At 36.7% G+C, this 27230-nt stretch overlaps 1 protein-coding gene across 19 annotated transcripts in view; it reads left to right on the forward strand.

Annotated features, from left to right (window-relative positions):
* RABGAP1L (RAB GTPase activating protein 1 like) overlaps positions 1-27230 on the forward strand; it is a 799577-nt gene that overhangs the window by 82482 nt on the left and 689865 nt on the right. For all 19 annotated transcript variants that reach the window (XR_010581946.1, XM_065531860.1, XM_065531858.1 and 16 more), the window contains 3 exons: positions 3474-3648; positions 12691-12848; positions 14695-14805. Coding sequence is in view for 15 of the 19 variants with exons in the window: in XM_065531860.1 (XP_065387932.1) it covers positions 3474-3648; positions 12691-12848; positions 14695-14805 (444 nt within the window). In the remaining 4 variants the exon portion in view is untranslated. The remainder of the gene's footprint in view (positions 1-3473; positions 3649-12690; positions 12849-14694; positions 14806-27230) is intronic.

Below are 27230 nucleotides of genomic sequence, written 5' to 3' on the forward strand. Positions count from 1 at the left end.
CTCAGGAAACTTACAATCATGGCAGAAGTCAAGGGGAAGCAGAATCGTCTTATATGGCAGGAGCAGGAGCAAGAGAGAGGGGGGAGGTGCCACACACTTTTAAACAACCAGGTTTCATGAGAACTCAACTATCATGAGAACAGCACTGAGGGGATGGCTAAACCATTCATAAGAAACTGCCCCCATGATCCAGTCACCTTTCACCAGGCACCACCTCCAACACTGGCGATTACAATTTGACATGAGATTTGGATGGGGCTGCAGATCCAAGCCCATATCAACAATTACGCTTAGAATATTATAAATAGAAATAAAACTGTAAAAATACTTGTAATGTGCATTTCTCTATCCTGAATGAGCATAAAAATCTGCCTTCAGCTTGTCAAATAATAGTGGTTGAAAGAAACTGGAGTGAGCCATAGATTTTAAGTTACTTACATTAGACTGGAAAGAAGCAAAATGACTTTTTCCTCTTATGCTTAATTAGGAATAATACATTATGTCAGCTGAACCTTTAGTTTCTTTAAATGTAACTCAGGGCCGGGTGTGGTGGCTCATACCTGTAATCCCAGCACTTTGGGAGGCTGAGGCGGATGAATCACTTGAGGTCAGGAGTTCGAGACCAGCCTGGGCAAAATAATACAAAAATTCGCCAGGTGTGGTGGCGCATGCCTGTAATCCCAGCTAATTAGGAGGCTGAGGCAGGAGAATTCGCTCAAACTCGGGAGATGGAGGTTGCAGTGAGCGGAGATCACGCTACTGCACTCCAGCCTGGGTGACAGAGATCCCATCTCAATTAAAAAAAAAAAAGTCAGACAATGTTATTCTCCTACATTCAGTCTTTGCCTCAGTCACACTTGTGGTTATATTTGAAATCCTTATCATGGTTAGCTACTGTTGACCTATTGCTCCAACTTGTTCTTCCCTTCCTCCTCCTCCTTCCTTCCTTTCTTCTTAGCCTGTTTGTGCTGCTATAACAAACTGCCATAGACTGGTGGTTTACATACAACAGATAATTATTTTTCACAGTTCTTGTGGTTGGGAGTTCCTAGATCAAAGCTCCAGCATATTTGGTGTCTGGTGAGGGCCTGCTTCCTGGTTCATGTGTTCTCTCATGGTAGAAGAGAGTGTAAGAGCTCTCTGGGGTTTCTTTTATAAGGATACTAATCTTATTCAAGAGGACTCCCTTCTCTCTCACTCTCTGTCCTTCTGTCTCCCTCCTCCCTTCTCTCTCTTCATTCATCAAAAGAAGATGCAGATTTGTGTGTGTGTGTGTGTAAGATATGCAAGAATATGAAGATTTGTTTACTTGCAATGTTAGTACCACTTTCCTCTCCCTTTCTCTCTCTTCATTCACTACATTCCAGTTATCCTAGCCTCTGTGTTCATTCTCATAGGACTTATCAGTCACACTTCCCGCCCCAGGACCTTGGCATATTATCTTTATTCTCCCTAAGTAAATCTTTCCCTGATTTTCCAATGTTTTTTGTTTCATCTTAGTAAACATTTTATCATAAGAAGACTTCCTTGGTTATATCATGTAACCCTCTTTCTTCATACTGGGCTTTTTTTTTAAATAGCACTTTTCTTTGAATAGATATTATATTTATTTGCTTATTAGTTTATTGGATATCTTCTTCACTAGATTATAAGCTTGTGAGAATAGCTTCTTTGTATTTTTCCCTGCTGTAGCGTCAGTGGCTAGGGAAGTAAGTGATTCATTGCAAGATTTTAGCAAATATTTGTTGAATGAACAAATAAGCAGACCAGGTCAAAGAGAGGAGGTTGAATTTGTCTTGAGCCTGGAATATTCTCTGAAAGTTGCTTTAATCTTTTTAAAACCCTGTCTAATTTGCCTCATTCTCTAAAGTTTAGAATGTGGGAAAACTTAGGTAAGTTCCGAGTACTAAAATAATAGCGATATAAATTTAGAAAATTTTGGTAAAAATGCTTGGAATTTTTCAGGAAGGGGTTTTGCATGTATATTGTTTATATGTTGGCGTCTAAAAATGTCAAGATGTCTTTTTAAAGAAAAATTGTTTTCAAAATGTCTTCTATGTTATCTGTTTAGCTTCAATTTGCCAAACACACCTTGACAGAGATTTAGTGTTTTGACTTGCCTCTTTATTCCTGGGGTTGTCCCCTTACCCCTCAGTTTCTTAATTTCAGATCTTGAAGGGGTCTTGAATGTGTAGATCAGTCCAGGACTTAGGATTGTTTTTTGTTTTGTTTTCATTTTTGTTTTTGAGACACAGTTTCACTCTGTCGCCCAGAGTGGAGTGCAGTGGCATGATCTCGGTGCACTGAAACCTATGCCTCGTGAGTTCAAGTGATTCTCATGCCTCAGCCTCCTGAATAGCTGGGAATACAGGTGCCCATCACCATGCCCGGCTGATTTTTGTGTTTATTAGTAGAGATGAGATTTTACCATGTTGGTCAGACTGGTCTCGAACTCCAGACCTCAAGTGATCCACCCATCTCGACTTCCTAAAGTGCTGGGATTACAGGCGTGAGCCACTGTGCCCAGCCAGGACTTAGGATTTGTGTAGGGAAAGTCAGAGAATTATTTGCTTCCAAATCCCACAGACTCCTTTCAGCTGTTGTATTCTGTTGTTGAATTCATCTTTGGAACCACCTGACCTTGTCTGTGGTAGAAAGGACCTCAGTTGAATAATGAACTGGGGCTTAGATAAACTAATAGGTGCTGCTGAGAATAGAAGTGGGCTCTTTAGGGATAGTCTATACTGTTCTAGACTGGCATTCCTTTTGTCATAACTGAAAAAGACTAGATTTTAGGGATGGGTGATATAGTTGTTACCAGGCATGTATACTTAGCTTTGGAGTAAATGAGTTGGATCATAGGAAACATAAGAGTGAAGAAATTGTCAGAAGATAATAAAGAATTTGTGTGTATGTGTGTGTGTGTTTGCATGTGTGTGTGTGTGTGTAATGAAAATGAAGATAATTTGTTCTCTCTTGCATTGTTAGTTCCAGTTTATTTTTGTGATTTTTAAGATACTTTTGATTGGCCGGGTGCAGTAGCTCATGCCTATAATCCTAGCACTCTGGGAGGCCAAGGCAGGGTGGATCACTTGTGGTCAGGAGTTCAAGACCAGCCTGGCCAACATGGCAAAACCCCGTCTCTACAAAAAATACAAAAATTAGCCCAGTGTGATGGCGGGCACCTGTAATCCCGGTACTTGGGAGGCTGAAGCGGGAGAATCACTCAAACTCGGGAGGTGGAAGTTGCAATGAGCCAAGATTGGGCCACTTCACTCCAGCCTGGGGGAAAGAGCGAAACCGTGTTTCAAAAGAAAGAAACAAAGAAAGGGGAAAAAAGATAGTTATGTTTATATATCATATATTGTCATAGTAAAACTATTTGTTCTTTTTTTTTTTTAAACCTAACTGGAAATATATCTTTGTTCTTCGATAGTTAATATTTTATCTAACTTTTCATTACTGTTCTACAGAATCATAGACCAATCCAGCAATGTGGAGATAGCATCTTTTCCAATCTATAAGGTTTTATTCTGTGCACGTGGACATGACGGAACAACAGAGAGCAATTGCTTTGCATTTACAGAGAGTTCCCATGGTTCAGAAGAATTTCAGATACATGTTTTCTCCTGTGAAATTAAAGAGGCAGTAAGTATACTATAGTGTAGCAATTTGCTATAGAGATGAATTAGGGTAACCTTTTTGAGCTCTAATTTCACTGTTGTATAAATATATTACATAAATTTGGAGCATATTTCTAAAGACAAAATTAGTATTTGTAATGACATAGAACTGAATGTGGAAAGTCAAGTCCGGTATATCTGCGTAGGTAGGGCACTCTCACAGCTTAGCAATTGTCATAGAAAAATACAACTGGATGAGTTGCCTTTCTACCAAACCATGGTAGTGAATTACCTATGCTCAGAAGGGAGACTATTTTTGCAGTTCTCTTATTACTTTGCCCTAGTAGATTTTTCCATGTGATATAAAAAAGTGCCTATAATGATACCTGTTTCTCTGATGGGCTGGATAGTTGCATATTGCTTTCATTTAGATATTGCATTAATATTATTTTATTGATCTGTGTGGTTTTCACTGGTGATTATTTGTTTTGTGCTTTCTTGCTCAGAGGCTATATTTTGCTTCAGAGAACTGGCTTAATTAAAAATACAAATGCTCACATAGAGCGGGTATAACAACTTGTTGTCCTTTGAAAATGCCAGTAAGTTTTTTTTATAGCAATTATTAATTGGTAGATTATTGTTAGGAGAAATGGTTTAGATTAAATGCTGTTAAATGCATAGGGAAATCTTATTTTCTACATCTATTGAATTATCCCCAATTTTAAAATGTTGCACTATTAAACTCTTAGTACTTGCAGCCATTTCAAAGGCATTCATAAATGTGTGTGGATGGCAATGTCTCAGGTATGTTTGCTTGTAAAAAAATAAATTATCAGCAGAAAGTGCTGAAAGCAATAGTTATTCTAGCTTGTATCATGAAACATGAATAAATCATTCTGTTAACAGGAGTTTTGGGTTTATTTCTGGCCACAAAATGGGAATTCATGGAAATGTAGATTTCTGTGAGTTTGATACAAAGCATGATGTGGTGTCAGTTCTTGTGCCCTGGTAATCAGTTTGCTTTACACTAAACTGAACATGCACAGATGCATAAAATTTAGAGTGTAACTGTAGAAATTATCTGTCAGAACCCATGCCTTATGAAAGAAGTTGAAGTTTTGTGTTTTGTTTTTTAGATGGGGTTTTATCTATTTTTTTCCCCAGCACTTATATATCTATGTGTATACTGACTTCTTATTCAAAATGGTCTGATAGATAAGAGAGTGAATGCGTGTAAGTTTGCTGCTAGTGTGCCTGGCATATAGTAGTGAATATAAATATGCTGAAGGAATATGTATGTTTTTGTGAATGAGGGGGGCTATTTCTGATCCTTACGAACTCCACTACAGAGGTGGGGAAGCAGATGGTAGAATCCTGGCATTTCATGTTGGCAGCCATCATTTAACACACCTGTGTGATTTCTGAATCACTGGAACTCAACAGCAAGGAAATGAGCTTTGAAGACCTGGAGAACCTGCTGCTTGGAGAGAGAAATGCTGCTGCAGAAGGAAACTGAATTGCTGCAAGAGGTTTCCATAACTAATGGTATGAAACTGTCTTCTTTTGGATTATAGCATTCACTTGGGTTTAGAGTAGGGGAAATGTTTGTTATTTTTGAGAGCTTATTATGGTAGGTAAACAGTGTGAAAAAACTATAGGAAATTCTTGGCCAGACCATTTTGGATATAGTATTAAATAAATGCTCTCGATTTCTAGAGAGCATATTTGTTCCATTGCACGTTGTAAGCAAGTTATCTCCATCTATTATAAATTTTTTAGAGTGCATTTTAGAAAGTGTTACATTATGCAGGCATTAGTGGTAAAATATATTGTTTGAAGGAGAAATACATGACAGTGGTCATTAAACCTTCTTATGAAACATTATTTCTTTTTAAAAAAATTTAAAAATCCTCCTCCAGGTAATGAATGAGACATCAGTTCTAAATGAGGAATAACCCAGTATAAATAGAGAGCTTATGCCAGGCACTGTGCTAAGCATTCATTTGATACTCATAACAGCCCATGACCAGGTTGGTCTTATTAGACAAGTGACTTTATGTTTCTCTTTGCCTGGAGCAGTTCTACTTTATGCTTATTGTCCAGGTTATTACTAATACCCTCATTTTTATTCTCAAAAGTGTTGTGGTTTGGATGATAAATTGTGTGATTACCCTTTGTTTATCCTGTGGCTAAGAGACTGGGTGAGAGAGCTGGGTTTTAAATTGAAGTCTTTGACTTTGAAGAGCCATACAGTTTTCAGTAACAACTTTCCTGTTGCTTACATATTCTAAAACACAAATGTGGATTTTTGTATTTTAGTTATGTTTTATAAAGGGATTTATTGATTGGCAACATAGCTTGCATTCCAGTTACTTTTTGTATTTTATCTGACCCTTTTACAGAAGCTGTCCAACATCTTCCTCTCTGCCCTAAAAAATAATTATGCTTTTAATTAATCTGAAGTCTTTTAGTTACATTTACTGGCCATCTGGTTGTCTAGTTCCCAGAAGTTTTCTGTTCTGTGATGAACACCTTTAGTCGTTAGTATTTCAGTCCCTCTTGATGGGCACAAACTGTTTGCAGATAGTTCAGGAACCAGGTGACAAACATTCTTACTGCTTAAGTATGTACTGTCCAGTAATGCCACACATTTATTTATTTATTTATTTATTTATTTTATTTTTTTACAGAGCTCATGGATGAGAGCTGAAGAGGTTTGTCGTTAAAGGAAGATTTCTGAAGCAGGAGTAGCAACATGGCTGCCACTACTGTCACTGTGATGCTTATTTCACTATAAAACCCCTCAAACTGCAGGCACCAACAGTGGTAGAAGGGAATCCCAGTGAGGGTGATGACTCTCTTGGACACCTGTGACACAAGGATTAGGAGGTCCCACAGAAGGGTTAGGACACATTTGACTTGCAACAAACACTTTGCTGTGCTTCTACAGGACCCTGCTGGAGTAGATTTCAGTAATCTATGGCAAAATGGTTGGACAATCCAACCAGAAGTATCTTGAGGTCAATGATCTCTGTATAAGGAGAATGATATGCTAGGCTTCTGCTGAAGAATTGCAGACCAAGCAAGGTATCAGAAAGTGTAGTAAAAAAAATACAAGGAGGCACCTGTTCTTGTTGCATCTTTGTGGATGTATTATATAAAACTTTTAATAAGATACTTTTAAAGTGTTGAGTCTTTTTAAGATTATGTTTCTACTAGCTAGTGTAACCATTCTATTCAAAGCAGATTTTGATGATATTTGTATGTTTTAGGATACTATTCAGTATTAGAAACTCTTGAATGTTACATTATAGGAGCATGTTTTTTATCATCTGGTGTTAAAGGCATTCAGAGATATTTCTTGATAAATATCAAGGGCATCATTGGGAAGATATTTATTCTTATTGCATTGGGGTTGCAGATATGACACTGTATAAAATAAAACCTGTTCCTTGCATGGGAAAATTTCTGTTTCTTTTTCTTCGAGATGAAATTTCACTCTTATTGCCCGGGCTAGAGTGCAATGGTGCAAACTTGTTGCAACCTCCACCTCTCGGGATCAAGTGATTCTCCAGCCTCAGCCTCCCAAGTAGCTGGGATTACAAGCACGCACCATGATACCTGGATAATTTTGTATTTTTAGTAGAGACAGGGTTTCACCATGTTGGTCAGGCTGCTGTCAAACTCCTGACCTTAGGTGATCCACTTGCCTGGGCTTCCCAAAGTGTTGGCATTACAGGCGTGAGCCACCACACCCAATGGAAAATATCATTTCTAAACAAATATTTAATTGGTATGTTAGCTAAATGCCTCATTTTGGAACATAATTCAGAAGTTGTCTTGTCCATGTTTTCCTTAAATCAATTGATATTTATGATTTTTAAAAAGTTCCCTGGTAATGTGCCTCTTATTTTAGCTCCTTCCCATGAATAATGTATTTGAGCTAGTTGTTTTAAAAATTTTAATACATACCTTTCAAGGTATGTATTTTTCACATTTATTTCTTGGGTGAACTTTTTTTTTTTTTTTTTTTAAGTGGAGTCTCCTAGGCTGGAGTGCAGTGGCAAGATCTCAGCCCACTATGATCTCAACCTCCTGGGTTCAAATGATTCTTCTGCCTCAGCCTCCTGAGTAGCTGGGATTACAGGCACATGCTACCATGCCTGGCTAATTTTTACGTTTTTAGTAGAGATGGGGTTTCACCTTGTTGGCCAGGCTGGTCTTGAACTCCTGACCTCAAATGATCCACCTGCCTCAGCCTCCCAAAGTACTGGGATTACAGGCATGAGCCACCATGCCTGGCCTTGGGTGAACATTTTCATGATATATGGTGTTTCTAAACGAGTGGGTTATCTTTCACCAATATTAATGAAAAGACTTCATCTTGGAGAAACTAGCTATGTTATTTATTTTAAATAAATACCTTTGTTACTTAATAACAGTGTTTTGGACTTTTAAGATGTAATACATATTTGAGAATTTGGAAAATACTGAAATAAAAAAGAAAATAAAAGGTGCTTAAAATTCCGCCACAGTTAAGATTTTGGTGTATCTCCATTCCAGATATCTACATGTGCTGTCCTCCCTGCCTCTTCAAAAATAACAACAACAAACTCAAACAGATATACTGTTTTGTGTTTAGTATTTTCTATAGATACTGTTTTCTGGAGTAAGATTGTATTATTTATCAATAAACCTTTTCCTTCTGCAAAGAAAATTCAAGACTATTGGTGTATGTGTTTTAATAGTGTGACATATATTGAAGTATTTGCCATGGAATGTGTTTTTAATTTTCTTTTCTTGATGTACAGTCAGCCCTCTATATTTGTGGGTTCTACATGAATGGAGTCAACTAACCATGGCTTTAAAATATTTGATAAAAGTGTATGGTTTCATCTGTACTGAATATGTATAGCCTTTTTTCCTTGTCATTAGTCCCTAAATGATACAGTATAAAAACCATTCACATAGCATTTATATTCTATTAGGTATTATAAGTAATCTAGAGATTAAAGTATATGGAAAGATGTGTGTAGGCTATATGGAATATTACCCAATTTTATATAAGGGACTTAAACATCTATGGATTTTGGTATCTGGGAGTTTTGGGGGGTCTTGGAAACAATTCCCCATGGATACCAAGGGACAACTGTAATTGGTTATCCAGTTTGTCCTAAGATACTGATAGTCGTTGTTTCTGAAGTTTATCTTGTTAATTCTTGGATTAGTGTTTCAGCTTATTCACAGACTCTAGAATTCACAATTTATTTTAACTCTTGGTAGAAGTGACAACTTGTAAGACGTAGTATTAAATGCAATTTGATTGCCGTTAATGCGGTTAATGTACTGTCATATTCTTTCTCCAAAAGAAAGAAAGATGGAGTCTGATTTTTTTTTTTTCCTCCATCATTCTCTATCACTCTGGCTCAGCTCCATATACTTAACCTTTCTATAAAGAATTTCTTGAAGCCTTGCCATCTGTTTTAGAATTTGTCAAGTTCTTTGACTTTTTTTGATATGACCTTCTGATGTGACAAGCTGGCTGATCTGACATAAAGAATGTGAAAAAGAAGAGATGGGAAAAAAGAATAAATATGGCTGGGGTTTAACTCTACCAATGTATACAAAATTACATACAGGTGTTCCCCTGTTTTCACATACAGTGCTTTCTTAAAAATATACTTGTCTGGAAGTAGCCAGAAAGAGTCTTGGCCCAAAACCCCCTAACAGCAGTTATTGTGGTATCTCTACAGTGGGGAATGTTGTCGGAGTTATTAAGATATTATTTTAGGCATATAGAGAGGAAAAGGGGTCCTTGGGAAATTTTCATTTTTTAAAGCATCTCTGGAAAAGTTTCTTGTAAAGCCCCGGCTCTTAGAGCCAGGCCAGCAACCTATAATATGTAAATGCCAGCCGGTAGAAACTGGGTCCACCTGACATGGCAATTCCCATGGCCTTCTTGCCCTTGTCCCACATGTTCCTGGCAACATGGCTGCCCACACATATCCTTGCATGTGGAGAGCATCATGGCGCCCTGTATTTGCATATTAAAAGCTAGGGTGGGAGGGCTAGCTTTTTCCGCCTGCTACTTGAATGACATGCCTAGTCAAACCCATCCCCTGAGCCCTATGCAAATCAGGCATTGCCTCCTCCAGCCTCTGCATATATACCTGGTTAGTATCTGTGGCAGGTGGTGTTCTGTCTCTTGGCTTTGGAGCCCCTCTCCCTCTGTCTCTGTATAGGGGAGCTGCTGCTTTTTTTCTTTGCCCTTCTTTCTTGCCTGTTAAACTCCCCACTCCTTAAAACAAAACAAAACAAAAAATATGCTGAAGTTAAATGTATAAAAAGCAGACAGTAGATTTTATATTTCATTTAGGAATAGCAAGTGGAGAATACCCAGAGAACTAAAAGTAGTTTAAAGTCTCTGTTTATAGTTGACCTTGTAGGCATAGTCTTCAGTGACATGTGTCTAGCATATTCTTTGGTTCTGTTTTCCTCTATAAACATTTGAATTATTGGGCTAAATCCAGTAAGTATCCAGCTGAGGCTGAACCTTTCTGCTTTTAGCTTACCTAATGATTCCCTCTCATCCATCCCCAAGCACATTCAACTTACATTTGCTGAAGTATAGGCTGTATGTTCTCTCTTGTATTTTTGGTACCTAGACTAATACTTGGTATACAGAAGGTGCTCAAATAATATTTGTTGAATGAATGAGTTTATCATTGTCTTAATTGTATAAGATTTGAGGCCTACAGTTCTTATTAGCGTCAATCCTTTGCTGCTTTTGTTATTTTTACTCATACAAGATTAAAATGGGGATAGCATGGTAAAATACTGAAGAAATTTTAGGAACATTGTGATATAAATATGGTGCTACTGCAGAAGTTGAACTTTAGACTGGCAGGTAGGATTTCTGTAGAGTCGTTAAAAGTTAAACTATTAATTTGGCATTGGGAAGGCACTTTAGGGTAATCATTGATTAATGGGCATAAATGTGGCAATTGGAAGTTTTTGAATGTGTTAGACTGTGTGTGCTTGTACAAGAAAAAGTGGCAGAATATGTGAATAAAACAAAGGAAAACGAAAGACCTCATACATTAACAGACTCTTCTGTTATAGGGAGTATTCCTGTTTCAAGCAAGTTACAAATATTGTATTCCTAGACTAATACAGTTCAACAAGTACTTTGAATTCACTTTATCTAAAGTGAGGGATTTATTAATGTTCACAGCATTCTTCTTACCTATAATTTCCAGTGTGACATATTGAAAATATTTTTTTAACCCATCATATTTCACCTTGTTTTCATTGTCAACCTATGGGTGGGCTGAGAGATTTGGAGAATCTTTGGTGCTTCAGGCTCACAAGTTTGTGATGATCTGATGCATCTTTTGGAACCAAGAAGGAGAATAACTTCTAGAGAAGTGTTGGATTTAGAGTACTTCTTCACTTTGAGGAAAGAAGATGAGCTATACACACAAATATACACACATATGTATATCCATATATATGTATGTATGTATAAAAGTAGTCAGTAGAGTGGCCTAATACCAATAAAATAGATAAGAATAAGACCATTTCAGCATTCATTCTGGGAACCCAACACTTTTATAGCACAACAGCATTGAGTAAAAATGCTGGTAGCTCTTTATATTACTGGCTTTAGCAATAAAGCCAGTATCTACTTTATGGTTCTGTATCTAGCCCCCAGAGGCTGAGGGAAGTGAAAAGAGAACTTGGGAGACTTGGGCTAAAACCTTGTTTGTGAGAGAGTGTTGGGAAGATTCAGATACTAATACCATTTTAGTAAATCATCTTAAGATACATTCAATTTCGTAGTATATTTTGAAGCCTAGAAATATCTATAAATATAGTTTATTTTGCGAACTTAAATTAGTTCAGTATGTTTATCACCGTATGTAAATGTCAGAGTTGAGAGAAGCAAGCAAATATTTGAAAGATAATTTTTTTTAAAGTAAAAGGTCCGTCCCTTCCTTCCTTCCTTCCTTCCTTCCTTCCTCCCTCCCTCCCTCCCTCCCTCCCTCCCTCCCTCCCTTCCCTTCCCTTCCCTTCCCTTCCCTTCCCTTCCTTCCCTCTCTTCCCTCCCTTCCCTCCCTTCCTTCCCTTCCTTCCCTTCCTTCCTTCCTTCCCTCCCTCCCTCCCTCCCTTCCTCCCTTTCTTTTCTTTTCTTTTCTTTTCTTTTTTCTTGTCTTGTCTTTTCTTTTGTCTTTCTTCTCTTTCTTTCTCTCTGTTTTTTTGAGACAGAGTCGTACATTACCCAGGCTAGAGCAGTTACGCAATGGCTCACTGCAACCTCCGCCTGCCAGGTTCAAGCAATTCTCCTGCTTCAGCCTCCCGAGTAGCTAAGATTACAGGCATGCACCACCATGCACTGCTAATTTTTTGTATTTTTAGTAGAGATGGGGTTTCACCTTGCTGGCCAGGCTGGTCTTGAACTCCTGACCTCGTGATCTGCCCACCTTGGCCTCCCAAAGTGCTGGGATTACAGGCGTGGAGCCACCGTGCCCGGCCCTCTTGCCCGTCTTCATTCTCAAGATGCTCAGATTCTAGTTGCAGCTCCTAAATCATAGTTCTCTGCTGGTCTCCAGTATGTAAGCTGGTGGTGCTTACTGTTGAACTTTGTGTACATTTGAAAGCCCTCCTCAGATTTGAACTTAAGTTTCCATGAAGTGAAATGATACCCCATTATTAATTTCAAAGTAAAACATTCTGTTAATTTACTTTTTAAGCGATATTTCTGCAATATTTCCCTTCTTGGACTTCACATTGATGATATTTTTTAGGTTGTAATAATTTGGAGTTTGGATGGTCTACATTTACCACCAAAAGTTGTTCACCCCCTCTTTTTTTAAATACACAAGTGATGAAAATGTCATGTAATTCTAAACATCTGATAAATACTTGGACTATATATATAAATATATATATTCTGCTAAAGAAAATTCTGGTCATGGAAAATTATAGATTGAATAGTTCGGAGAGAAGGCTATCAGAATGCAATTAAAACCTTTGCCTAATGGTATTTCCTTTTTTATTCTTTTAGGTAAGCAGAATTTTGTATAGTTTCTGTACAGCATTCAAACGTTCTTCCAGACAAGTGTCTGATGTTAAAGACTCAGTTATTCCTACCCCTGACAGTGATGTGTTTACCTTCAGTGTCTCTTTGGAGGTAAAAGAAGACGATGGAAAAGGAAACTTTAGGTGAGGCATTTGGAAAGATTAAAAATTAGCATTGTGTCTGGAGTATAATATAGGCTCATACAAAGTTTTAAGAAACTATAAAATGTTGGCATAAAGCCTCAAACTGATAAATATTTGATTGGTGAATGAATATTTTTATTCTCGTGCTTGTCAGATATTTCTTTCCTTTTTTTTCTTTTTTTTTTTTTGAGATGGAGTTTCATTCTTGTCACCCAGGCAGGAATATGCAATGGCACAATCTCGACTCATTGCTACCTCCGCCTCCTGGGTTCCAGTGATTCTCCTGCCTCGGCCTCCCAAGTAGCTGGGATTACAGGCGCCTGCCACCATGCCTGGCTAATTTTTGTATTTTTAGGAGAGACGGGGTTTCACCATGTTGGCCAGGCTTGTCTTGAACTCCTGACCTCAGGTGATCTGCCTGCCTTGGCCTCCCAAAGTGCTGGGATTATAGGTGTGATCCACCGCGCTGGGTCAGATACTTATTTCCTTAAAGATTTAAAAGATATTGATACTTGAGAAAATTTAGTAAAATAATAAAAGTAGAATAAAAACTATGATCTTGTCAGCCACAGTCACTTTTAACTTTGGTCTGTTCCCTTTGTTTATTTCTAGGGGAATTTTTACACAATTATATATGTAAAAAAAATTGTAACCTTTTTTTCTTTATGTTAAGTGTGCTAATCAAAATTGTTTTTAACAGTAACTGATAATATATGGTTTGATCACCACTTAATTAACCATTTCTTTCTTTTGTATGTTTAGAATGTTTTCCTCCAGTTCAGATATAGACAGTTAATAGGAAACAGTTACATTATTTAATGCTCAACTTTGTTCCTTAGCTGTGCCTTTAATTCTAAGAGTAGTTGCTAGCTAGGCGTTTTATCTGTAGCTTTACAGACATAGAAATTGAGGTCATGTCAAAGTTGCTCAAGATATTTTTTCTTTTCAGATAAGACAACCCATATTTTATACATTGTTTTAATTAATTAATTTGTAAGAATGGTCTAGCCTAGGCTAGAATTTGATTAACTTGTCCCTGTTATGTATCTTTGTCCATTTTTTATTTATATATTCATGGATACATCACAGTCATCTCAAATTCTATGAGTCTAAAAGTATGCTTTTCTCACTTCCTTTGCTTTGGATTTTACTGTTTTACAGGCACTTATGATCACCCAACCAGCTAAACCAGACATGTGACAGTCTTAACAATTTTAAGTAAACATTATTCCTAAATTTGTTTTAAAACTGAAATTTATCATGTTCTCTCTCTGTTTTTTTTTTTTTTTTTTTTTTTTTGAGATAGAGTCTTGCTCTGTAGCCCAGGCAGGAGTGCAGTGGTGCGATCTTGGCTCACTGCAACCTCTGCCTCTTGGGTTCAACCAATTCTCCTGCCTCAGTCTCCCGAGTAGCTGGGACTGCAAGCGTGCACCACCACTCAGCTAGTTTTTGTATTTTTAGTAGAAATGGGGTTTCACCATGTTGGCTAGGCTGGCCTCAAACTCTTGATCTCAAGTGATCTGCCTGCCTTGGCCTCCCAAAGTGCTGGGATTACAGGTGTAAGCCACTGCGCTTGGCCATGTTGTCATTTTTAAGATCTTGCTTTTAACCTTAGTTAGCAGACAAAATATAAGGCTCTTATAAACTCAATTTAAAAACTAATAATGGCTGTGTTGCTGACTATAAAATTTATAGTTTGCTGCCTGTGGCAAGATGAGAGTTTAGTATATCTTAAGAATAAGATTGTTGTTGCTTAAATACTTCGTTGTTTTGTTCTAACCTTGGAATAGGTATTTTATCATTTTATTAGATTATTGGTAATTCCTTTTCCTTTTTAATATTTCAGCCCTGTGCCTAAGGATAGAGATAAATTTTATTTCAAATTAAAGCAAGGAATAGAGAAGAAGGTTGTGATTACAGTGCAGCAACTTTCTAACAAAGAATTAGCTATTGAAAGGTAAGCAGCTTGCTCCTGAATGCTCCCAAAAACTTGTATTGACATTGTTACTGTCTCAGATGCATTGCTCAGTGTGGCTTTTCACTGTGCTTCATTTTCTCCAATTAAAAATGAGAATAATTAATAATACTTTCTCTACTTTAAGTTAGATGTAACTGGTTCATTGAAAATCTCAATTGTTGGGGTAAGTAAACATGAAATGGCTTTAGTTTTTCAGTCATAACTGTTACAACTGGGTTTGTTCACATCCCTTTTTCTTGTTCCTTATTTACCTACAGCATAAATACTTTAACTTTTCAGTTACTTTCGATTATTCTGCCACTTAGCTGCTGGAATTTCAGAAACTTTAAAAGACACATTTTTAAAATATATAAATACATACACATATACTTGTGTGTCAATTCACAGGAAAGCCATTCAGGAAACAAAGGAATGGTAGGATAAAAGATATAAATAAGGTCAATAAGAAATGATAGTTCTGGGAAAAAATTTGAAATATAGATGATAGAGGAAAAGTTAATGTCTACAATATACATAAATTTCTTAACAATTGTCAGAAAGCAGAGGAGAAAAACAGGTCAGAGTATAAATAGATGACAGGAAAGCTATTGGATGGCTAATAAACATATGTAAAGAGGTCCTGATTCACAAAAATATAGGGAAATATGAATTATAGTAACCTTAAGATATCAGATTGCAAAAATACGTAGTGATGGTGGGGGTTTGGGGAAAAGGAATTCTCATACTGTTAATGGAAATGTAAAATGTATGTATGTCCTTTTTGAAAATCAGTTAGGCAACATATATAAAGATTTCAAAAATACCTATAATTGGACACATAAGTCTTATTTTAGGAAATCTGTGCTATTTGAAATAAAAGTATCACTATTTAAGGACATATCTGTAAGGATGTTTGTTAATAAACCTAATTCAAAGTTAATTCAATACCTAGTACTTCTTTGTCTTTGTTGCTACATATTTGTTAAATTGAAAGTTGCTTTATTATGCCAAAAAGGAAGTGCTAAAAAAAATGATGGGGGCATATCATAAAAATAGGGTTTGAAGGGGCTCCAACTGGTTACTTCTCGGGCAATCTGAACAGTAAAATAATTAGGTACTTCAGTCAATTATCGGTAAGTACTGAAGTCAATCTGTACTTCAGTCAAACAACAAAGGATGTTTATTTAACTTTGAAGTATTATTTGTAGTGGCAAAAACTGGAAATACAGATACCTATTTAGCTTCAAGGAGCGAAGGAAGTTGGTGATGCTGAAGAGAAATAAAAGCCTCTTCATCAAGACTGCTGTATACTATGACACTTCCCTCTGTCTTCCCTCCATAGTCTCTAGACTGGGATGAGAGTGGGAGGCAATTCAGGCGCTGGCTGATGACATCATGGCCACTTCTGTTGCTCTTAAATCTAGGAGAAGGTATCTGGCCCCCAAATTATCTGCGGTTTTTTTTTTAGAAGGTAGGCTGTCTAGCTCCACTTTGTTCCCGTCTTTGAATCCTGCCAGGCAACAGGAAAAGTTTTATTCAGCATCTTGGTACAGTGATGCATGCATGTGTTTTTAATTGCTTGCAAAGTTTGGCCATATGTAAAAACCATCTTTTATCAATTTTAAGATGCATGTGTTTTCATATTGAATATCTCTGAAATTGTAGTTTGTCTTATAATTGATGGCATTTTTAAAAAATACTTTTTAAGTTCTGGGATACATGTGCAGAACATGCAGGTTTGTTACATAGGTATATTGTGCCATGGTGGTTTACTACATCCATCAACCTGTCATCTAGATTTTAAGCCCCACATACATTGCTTATTTGTCCTAATGCTCTCCCTTCCCTTGCCCCCAAACCCTGTCAGGCACTGGTGTGTGATGTTCCCCTCCCTGTGTCCATGTGTTCTCATTGTTCAACTCCTACTTATGAGTGAGAACATGTGGTATTTGGTTTTCTGTTCCTGTGTTAGTTTGCTGAGAATGATGGTTTCCAGCTTCATCTGTGTCCCTGCAAAGAACATGAACTCAGGCTTTTTTATGGCTGCATAGTATTCCATGGTGTATATGTGCCACATTTTCTTTATTTAGTCTGTCATTGATGGGCATTTGGGTTGATTCCAAGTCTTTGCTATTGTGAATAGTGCTGCAATAAACATACATGTACATGTGTCTTTATAGTAGAATGATTTATAATCCTTTGGGTATATACCCAGTAATGGGATTGCTGGGTCACATGGTATTTCTGGTTCCAGCTCTTTGAGGAATCGCCACCCTGTCTTCCACAATGGTTGAACTGATTTACACTCCTGCCAGCAGTGTAAAAGCATTTCTATTTCTCCACATCCTCTCCAGCATCTGTTGTTTCTTGACTTTTTAATGATTGCCATTCTAACTGGCGTGAGATGGTATCTTATTGTGGTTTTGATTTGCATTTCTCTAATGGCCAGTGGTTATGAGCTTTTTTTCATATGTTTGTTGGCCACATAAATGTCTTCTTTTGAGAGGCATCTTATAATTATAGTTGTCACTTTTTTTTTCATGAGATATAAAAAATAATGATGAGTCTTACAATTGATGACTTTCTTAAAATTGATGAAAAAGAGTTGAAGATAAAGTATTTTTGATGTTGAATATTATGGTTCCAAAATAATACGGTTACATTTTACATATAGGAACCTTTTAGTTTTTAGGGGTAAGCATTATATATAGCAATGTTTTAAACTTTTTATTTGGAAGTAATTTCAAACTTACAGAAGAGTTAAAAACAATCAAACTAGTAGAGAGAAGACCTGTATACTCTTTACCAAGATTGTTACCAATATCTCAGTGTTACCAATGTTACTAAAATCTCATCTATTGGAGACATTTTACCTAATTTGCTTTGCATTCTCTTTCTTTTTTTTTGAGACAAAGTCTCGCCCTGTCAGCCCGCCTGGAGTGCCATGGCCTGATCTTGGCTCACTGCAACCTCCACCACCCAGGTTCCAGCTATTCTCCTGCCTCAGCCTCCTGTGTAGCTGAGATTACAGGTGTGCTCTACTACATCTGGCTAATTTTGTATATTTTTAGTAGTGACGGGGTTTCACCATGTTGGTCAGGCTGGTCTCGAACTCCTGACCTCAAATGATCTGCCTGCCTCAGCCTCTGAAAGTGCTGGGATTACAGGCATGAGCCACTGCGCCCAGCTTGCATTCTCTTTCTCTTCTCCCTGCTACTCCCCATACACATACAATTGTTTTCCTGAACACTTTTAAGAGTGAGTTAAATACATCATGGCCCTTTTCTCCTAAGTGCTTTGGTGTATATTTTACAAGAATAGGGATATCGCTTACATCACCACAGTATACTTATCAACCTACGTGAATTTAGCATTCATACACTATTAATCTAACCTGCCATTTACCTTCCTATTTTGCCAGTTAACCTAATAATATCCTTTTCCCTCCTCCAGTTCAGGATTCATTCTAGGATTAGATATTGCATTTAGTTGCCATATGTCTTTAGCTTTCTTTAACCTGGAACATTTCCACAGCCTTCCACTGTCTCTTAAGACGTGGAAGTTTTTGGAGAATATATCCATTTTTCTTCTTTTTAATGTAACATTGCCCTTTTTTTGGCTTTGTTTAATATTTCCTTGTGATTAAATTCAGATTATATATTGCTGCATAAGTTATGTGTCCTTCACAGAGTATCACATCTGGAGGCGCTTGATAGCCATCTGTCCCTTGATGATGATGTTAATTTTGATTACATAGTTAAGATGTCTGATTTCTTCCCTCTATGATTACTTTTTTTCTCCCTTGCAACCGGTTAGCAGTTGTGAAGAAACACATTAAGACCATGAAAATATGCTGGGCGCGGTGGCTCACGCTTGTAATTCCAGCAGTTTGGGAAGCTGAGGCGGGCAGATCAGGAGGTCAGCAGATCGAGACCATCCTGGCCAACATGGTGAAACCCTGTCTCTACTAAAAATACAAAAATTAGCTGGGCGTGGTGGTGGGCGCCAGTAGTCCCAGCTACTCAGGAGGCTGAGACAGGAGAATCGCTTGAACACAGGAAGTGGTGGTCGCAGTGAGCCAATTGCACTCCTGCCTGGTGACAGAGTGAGACTTCATCTCAACAAAACAAAACAAAAAAACCAACCACAAAAATATATCCTGCTCCTCATCAAAATTTCCTCCTTAATTTAACATTCTTTTATGATTCTTGTTGGATCTAGTCTGTACTATGATGATTGCAAAATGATTAATTTCTCAACTCTTGCCTTCTCTCTACATTTTGCGTTCAGTCCTTGGCATTCGGATGTAAACCAGAGCTTTCCCTTTTCTTCCATTTAACTACTTGTTATTGTTACAGATTCCAAAATTAACCCCCCTCCCCCCAGTAATACATAATTGATTGAAGTACCTAATTATTTTGGTGTTCAGATTGCCCCAGAATCAACCAGTTGGAGCCCCTTCAAACCGTGTCTTTATGATATGCCTCCATCGTTTTTAAAGCATCATCATCCTTTTTAGCCTAACAAAGCATCTTTCAATTTAACAAGTCTGTAGCAACACAGACAAAGAAGTACTAGGTATTGAGTTAATATAACTTTGAATAAGTGTTATTTTAAAATCTTGGACTTTTATGATTAAGTGGTATATTATGCCTAAACTGTGCCTAAATGTGAAGATAGGCAATCTTTTCTTTTCTCAGTAAGTTCCAAGTTTGATCAACTTGAATATAGAAACCTAGACAAATATAGGTGAAATAGTTGAATGCCTAATTATATATATGTTCTTTGCTAACTGGGTAAAACATTTGCACACACATTTAAATATATTACACAAAACAATAACTTAGAAATGTTACTTTTTGCCCACTCTTATATTCATAAAACAATTTTATCAGACTCTCATAATCTTTAATATCAGTGTCTTCATCATCATTAAAGCTACTTTTTGAATAATTTTAAGGCATTTTTTCCAGAGCACATTATGTCAACTTCTGCCTGAGTTGAGAGAAAATGCCTTTTGAATCAGTATATGCTACTGTCATTAGATAGTTTACCAAAAACATGAGTACACATTTGTACACATTAGGACAATTCTTTTTAAAATTACTTTGAATACATAAATACTATATTGGTTTTATTTCTTTTTTAATTGACACAGAAGAGTTGTATTGTATACATGTTTTGAGAGATGTATACTTGTGGAATGGCTAAATTACATTGCTTTTATTTTAACATAACTATTTTGCTGATGCTAATATCTGACGCTTGCAACCATGGACTCATATATCCAACAGTAATTACTGAATCCATGTTAAATTGCGTTGCTTCCTTTTCCACTGATTTTGTCAGATAATCTCTGTAAACATCCAAATGTTAATTGACTAAAATTTCTTCAGGTGAATGACTCTTCCCTAAACAATACTTTGTTCAGCATAACAGACCAAATTACCTGTGATGTAGAAGATTTTGTAAATTCTTGGATTTTTCTATGTTGGTAAAAGAAACGTTTGCATTTCATTGGGTTAAATGTGGTATTTAATATGTTTAAATCAGACTGTAAACAGTGGAATTTAAGGTTGTCCAGCAGGTGGCAGCCTTACCAAGAAAATTTTTAACACCTCCGAATCTTTTCTGTTAGGCAGGGTCTCACTCTGTCACCCAGACTGGAGTGCAGTGGTGTGATCCTGGCTCACTACATCTTCCATTGCCTAGTTTCAAGCGATCCTCCCATGTCAAAGGAGCTGAGACTACAGGCACATGCCATCATTTATGGCTAATTAAAAAATTTTTTTGGAGAGATGGGGGTCTTCCTATGCTGCCCAGGCTGGTCTTGAATTCCTGAGTTCAAGTGATCTTGACTTGGCTTCCTAAAGTGCTGGGATTATAGGCGTGAGCCACTGTGCCTGACTGAAATCTTTAATAACTGCTGCTGACAAGTTAATTTGTACTATAAAAACACTGGTGTGAAAGAAAATCCTTCAAATTACATAATTTTTGCTTATCTTCTGAAGGAGAAAATAAACTTTATCATTAAAAAAAATTTTTAAATCATTTTTTAAATTATGTAAAATTTTCAACATTCAGTTTTTTGTTGTTGTTGTTGTTGTTTGTTTTTGGTGACAGGACCTTGCTTTGTTGCCCGACTGGAGTGCAGTGCTGTAATCATAGCTCACTGCAGCCTTCAGCTCCTGGGGTCAAGCTATCTTCCTGCCTCAACCTCCCGAGTAGCTGGGACTACAGGTGCCCACCACTACTCTGGGCTAATTTTATCTTGTCTTATTTATTTTTCATGGAGACGGAGTCTCGCTTAGTTGTCTGGGCTGGTCCCAAACTCCTGGCTTCAAGTGATCCTCCTGCCTCAGCCTCCCAATAAGGGTTGTTTATATCTAGATATTTTGCAAATTATACTGCAGTTGTCTGTCTTGACCCATTTGATAACAAGTACTATGTTGTTTATCCCAGAATCCCCAGCATATAGTATAGTGCTTGGAACATGGAGCTTTATGCTTAGCTACTTACTCCTGCTTAGCACTTTCTCAGTGCCAGACACTGTTCTAGGTGGTATTTATGAGGTATAGGTACTATTATCTTCATTTTGCAGTTGAGGAAACTGAGGTACAAAAGTTACATAACTTGACGGAGGCTATAAAATTAATTTTTAACTAAGTACATCTGGTACTGGAATACATGTTCTTACTCTTTACTGCTTCTTTTTAAATACTTGGATAAATGAATAAAAAGTATATAAAATTTTATAAAGATAGAGCATTGGCTAAATTTGTTATAATATGGAATTAATAACTGAATATTGCACCAATAAAATCCTGTATTTTTTAGAGAATGTATGAAAACTGTTCTCAAGTCATGAAAACGTCCAGTATTCTTTTCCTATTCTTGATTACCTATGTTGGATATCACATACTAAGTTTTATTTAATAACTGGATATAAAAGAGCAATAATAATGGCCAACATTTAATGAACACTTACTGTTTGATGGCCATTGAACAACTTATCTAAACATGCGAGGAAGGTGCTATTATAATTACTCCATTTTTTTTTTTTTTTGAGACAGAGTCTTGCTCTGTTGCCCAGGCTGGAGTGCGGTGGTGCGATCTTGGCTCACTGCAACCTCTGCCTCTTGGGTTTAAGCAATTCTTCTGTCTTAGCCTCCCAAGTAGCTGGGACTACAGGCATGCACCAACACACCCAGCTAATTTTTGTATTTTTAGTAGAGACAGGGTTTCACCACATTGGTCAGGCTGGTCTTGAACTCCTGACCTCGTGATCTGCCCACCTCAGCCTCCCAAAGTGCTGGGATTACAGGCGTGAGCCACCATGCCTGGCCTATTACTCTGTTTTTACAGATGACGAAACAGAGGTTTAATCAGGTTAAGTAACTTTGGTTACTTGGCCAAAAACTGGTAGAGCCAGGATTTAAACCAGGAGCATCTGATTTCTGAGTGTGTACTCTTAAAGGCTAACCCCAATTAAATCTTGATTATATACTAGGTTTAAAATTAAGCCAGTTTGAAGATAAATGAATTGGTATTCTTTGGTATTTTTTCAGCAGAATTTAAAAGTGCGAACTTAGATGTTAGGGCATTCAAGTGATTGCTTAGGAATTTCAAACCCTCAGTGCCTTGGGAGAAAAGCTGATTTGTAGAAGAGAAAGCCAACATTAACAACTAAGAGGAGAAAGCAAGATCATTGTATATGAAATGTATGAGGAGTGGTAGGCCGAAGCTTACTTATGGAGGGCCTCCAACTGAGATGTTCAAGTTTGTGCACATGAGGTCAGGGTCTTCTGGTGTTCCCAAAACAGAAATGGTGATCATTTCTCTCCCTGACTAGCTGCCATTATTATGGGTTTTGGTATCACAACATACATAAATATTGCAAAAGATTTCTTGCATACGAATACATTGATATGTATTTTTAAAGCCTTGATAGTGTTTAAAATAGATTATTACTAGCACTGTTACCTGAATGCATTATTACTAGCACTATTATTTAGCACCCACTTGGATGCTTTGAATAGTTTGCTATGCTCAATAAATATTCTAAAGGTCAGAAAAGAGAAGGGGAAAATTTTTCAGTCTTTGCTGTATTAGTGCTCTGTCTAGTTGATTTTTTTGCCAAGTATTACTTCTTATTTCATGATAAAACGATTCAAGTCAAATAATACCATATACATTTAGAAAATGAGCCTCTTTATTATTCTTTAACATGAAGAGGTTCCAATAATGGTAATTTCAGGCCTTGGGGAAGAGTAATGGGGAGGCAATTTTTGGCACCAGGGTTTTATGTCTGTCCTATCACTCTGTTCTCAGGGGTCTGCCCTCATATTAATACTTGTGCTAACCAGAATGAAGTGTAGTGATACAGCAAGCAGAATATAATGATTAGAGTTGTTATAAGCACACAACTCAATTTGCAGCGAGTAACATGGGCCAATACTGTTGGAAAAGAAGGATTTTCATGAGCCACTTCTATCTCACATTGATTTGGGGAGATATAATTATTATATATACATTAGAAAAAAAACACATCATTTCTAAAAGGCAGTGATCATATCAGATCATGTAGTTTGATCATTTGGAGAGTTCAGTGATGTGCCTCTTTCTGTAGCAATTTTGCTTCAGTTTTCAGTTTGTGCTTGCTGGCTTGCAGCACAAACTTTATAATGAGAAACTGAAGTGATAAGAACCATACCCTGTAGCATGGGTGATTGATAGTACCTTTCCGTGTGTTATTTTCTTGAGGAAAAGATTTCCTAGACAAGGATTACTGAAAAAATCACCCCGGGACTCTTTTCTTCTTGTGAAACAGTTTTTTAGTGTGATTTGCCATCACGAAATTTGATGGACGTAGAATTTGAATTGTTTATTATTTTTGACTGCTCTAACTTCATGTTAGACCATTCTGAGGGTCTTTTGCTGAATTTACTTGGTACTTATTTTTACTTTCGCCTTAGCAAGTTGTTACCGTTTTATTTAAGAAAAAAGTCAAGTTACTGTCTTGAAATTGCCTAGAGGTTAGTCTGATTTGGATGTTTTATTCTCTTATGTAAATTAGTACGTTTTTAAACTTTTACAGCAAAATAAAGAATTTTGGATGTTCTAATAATTTCTCTTAGAGGATATCATTCTTCCCCTTCCTGAAAATGGGAATAGATGAGTGGGATGACCCATCTTCTGCATAATGTTTGAAAAGCTGCCCTGTGAGCTTATTCACTTGTCCTGTTTGTGTTTTCTTTTAAGGCAGTAGAAAGATGACTCTCTTTTTCCTTAGGAAAACAGGCATTACTTACTTATACAAAAGTACTTTCATTGTTCTCTGTTAATGATTTCATGTGACAATTGATAGAAAGCTATTGGCATTTTCAGGTGAAAAATTTGGGGAGTGGATAATTGGAAGCTTCTACCTGACTCTCAGCCTTTGAAGTGAAACTTGTAATCAGCACAGAATTTTCAGCATCTTTTTATTGCTGGCTTCTGTTGGCATCCAGTCGGGAGAGGTGGCATCATGGTTTAAGTATTAAATGTGGATGTAGTACTATTACCTTTTCAGCATTGTATTTTAAGAAATACTTTTAAAATATGAGCAATGAAAACATATATTGTTGTCTGTAATGTGTTCTCATAAGTTGATTGATTCTAGATGTTTTGGAGCTCATTAAAAAAAAATTCTAGTTTGAAGTAATTGTAGATGCACAGGAAATTGCAATAATAGTATAGAGATGCTCCATGTATGCTTCCCCATTTCCCCCTGTGGTAACATCTTACATAACCATAGTACAGTATCACCGCTAGGAAATTGGCATTGGTACAATTTGCAGACTTCTATTGCAGCTCTTTTTGAATCCTTTTGTAAATCACAGTATACTCTATAATATAAAAATTTAATTTGTTGGTTTAAGAAATGTGGATATGTAGCCTGGCTGCTAAGTAATTGGAAGAGATTGGGTGTTTTAACCCTATCCTGTCCAGTTATCATGTTATTGCCCCTTGGCTCCAAATCTGTCCTCTTACCTGATCTGCATTAATGGAGCTTTAAACATTTCTTCTTTGCAGCAAGCACAATATTAAATTATGCCAGTAGAGGGTGTTGCAGGGACACTGTAGGAAGATGGGGTTTCTTTTGTTTCTGATGTGTTACATTTAGTGTTTTCTTGCTCTTGCTACAAGATCCAGGGACATCCAGTGATGCTGTGCTTTTGCTGATGTTTGGTTCAACCTAGCTGTGCAACCAGTGCATGCAGTCCCTCCGTGAGCTCATAGCTTTGGTTCTGTCTCAGTGAGGCCCTTCTACAGCCCTCGTGACACAGACATTGTGTGCCCCAGGCCTCATACCACACTGCCAGTGAGCTGGCTCTGGAAGCCCTGATTTCCTTTGCCCACCTGCCTGCCAGCCTTTGCTGGCTGCAGCCCAGAGGGTTATTTCCTGCTTGCCTGTCGTCCAACTTTGCCTAGGCAGTCCAGCAAACTTCTTTGCTATTCATTGGGCTGTAATCCTACCTTCTCCAGTGAGGTCTGAATACCAGCTTTGGCGAAAGGACCCAACTGCCAAGTTAGTTCTTCCTTATGGTACTCTCCCTTAGCTTTAGGGTTATAATTCTCTTTATAGTTACTCTACTATGACAATTAACAATTCTTTATAGTAATTTCCCCCTGTTTAGATTACTGTGTTTTCTGTCCTAATAGAATCCTGACTTACAGTATCTAATTGAATTAATATCTAATGATATTAAGCCATCCATAAAGTTTCTGATATTTTTCCAGGAAAAACAAAACAAAAAGTGGTTTAGATAATCTTTTTACTGTCACAGTAATGGCAAGGAAAAAACAACTATTTTTTCTACGATATGTTTATTTCCATTCCACGTAGAGCCTTTTTCATACTAAAGCAAGGAACCCTGCAAAGTAGATTATCTTTTATTTACTTTTTTTTTTTTTTTTTTTTTTTTTACAGTGAGTAGGGAGCTAAAGCATATTTTTTTTTTTGCTTTGCTGTGAAATCTAGCTTATAATTGGCAACACAAGTATTTGAATCAAGACCATCTTGCTATTCTTCCTAAAGCCTTTTCATTTGACTCTTCTTATGATTTTTTCTTTCTTTTTGGGGGGCTGGGGGATGTTTACAGGGGTCAGTGTTAAGTTCCTATAAATAGGATATGATTATTTTATTTTATTTCTTTAGTAAATATTGTTTAGTTACTAATATTTTATCCGTATTTGTAATAGTAACATAGTTGTTTTATTCCCTTTTAAAGATCTTTGGATCATTTGAAAGGAAGAGGGACTTAAAAATGTTATTTTTTTTAGTAGGACTTTAGGCAATTAATTAAAAGTTAAATATGTCTTATAGGTGAAATTTTGTGTTTGTACTTTAAATGTTTGATTTTTAAAATCTTCGTATATTTTAATAAATTTACTCATTCTTTTTATTTCCCTGTTATTTTTAAAATTTTTATTTCCTTTTTAAAATTTTATATATTTAGGTGAATTATTTCATTATTCCACTGTACTATAGAAAACTTAATTCTTTTATAATATGAAATGTCTGTGCTTTTAAGGGTAATTTTCTACTTGTATACTATATTTTATTCCATTTTGCCATCTCAAAGACATCGTTTGAGCAGTCTTTCTTCTACCACACTTGCTTGTTAGATTAGCCCATCCAGTCTCATGACTTTAAATATATCTATAAGTGGATGATTCCAAATGTTTATCTCTGACCTGTTGTCTCCAAACTTACATATTCAACAACTTCAGATCTTCATCTGGCATCTCAAAGTTAATATGTTCAAAAATCAAACTAAAAAATCAAGTTTGACACCATCCCAAACTTGTTCCTCCCGTAATTTCTCACAGTCTTATTAATTTTTAACTTGATCTTTCCAATTACTGTGGATGAAAAATTTGGCATTTTCAACTCATTTTTCTCTCACTCTACATCTAATTCTTCATTAAATCATATTAGTTCTACTTCCAACTGTGTGAAGAAAGATAAAACTCTAGAGGAAAGGAATTAAATAAAAAATACAAATAGAATTGGGAAAAAATGTAGACTGTAGATAAAAGAAAAAAAATTAGAAGAAAAACAAAAGAAATGACAATCGAGAGAAAAAGAAACAGGAACTCCAAGTCAAATTGCTAGGATTCTTACTTTATCAAAAGTTAATGTAGGTGCTTTTGCTGTAAATTTTCTCATTAAATTGAATTCATCATTTTTTGCCCATGTTTGGTTCAACCCTATCTACATGTGTTTTATGAGTGATAATCAGGAATCAGTAGCCTGTAAAATCAGCCTTTGTGAAGGAGAAAAATGGACTTTCGTTAATTAGCTGTAGCTATACAGGGGAAGATACTCCTTTTCTTTATGCTTTTAGATGTTTTTGAATTGTGTTTACAAGTATATTCAA

Source organism: Macaca fascicularis, chromosome 1 (genome assembly GCF_037993035.2).
Source record: "Macaca fascicularis isolate 582-1 chromosome 1, T2T-MFA8v1.1".
Classification (NCBI taxonomy): domain Eukaryota; kingdom Metazoa; phylum Chordata; class Mammalia; order Primates; family Cercopithecidae; genus Macaca; species Macaca fascicularis.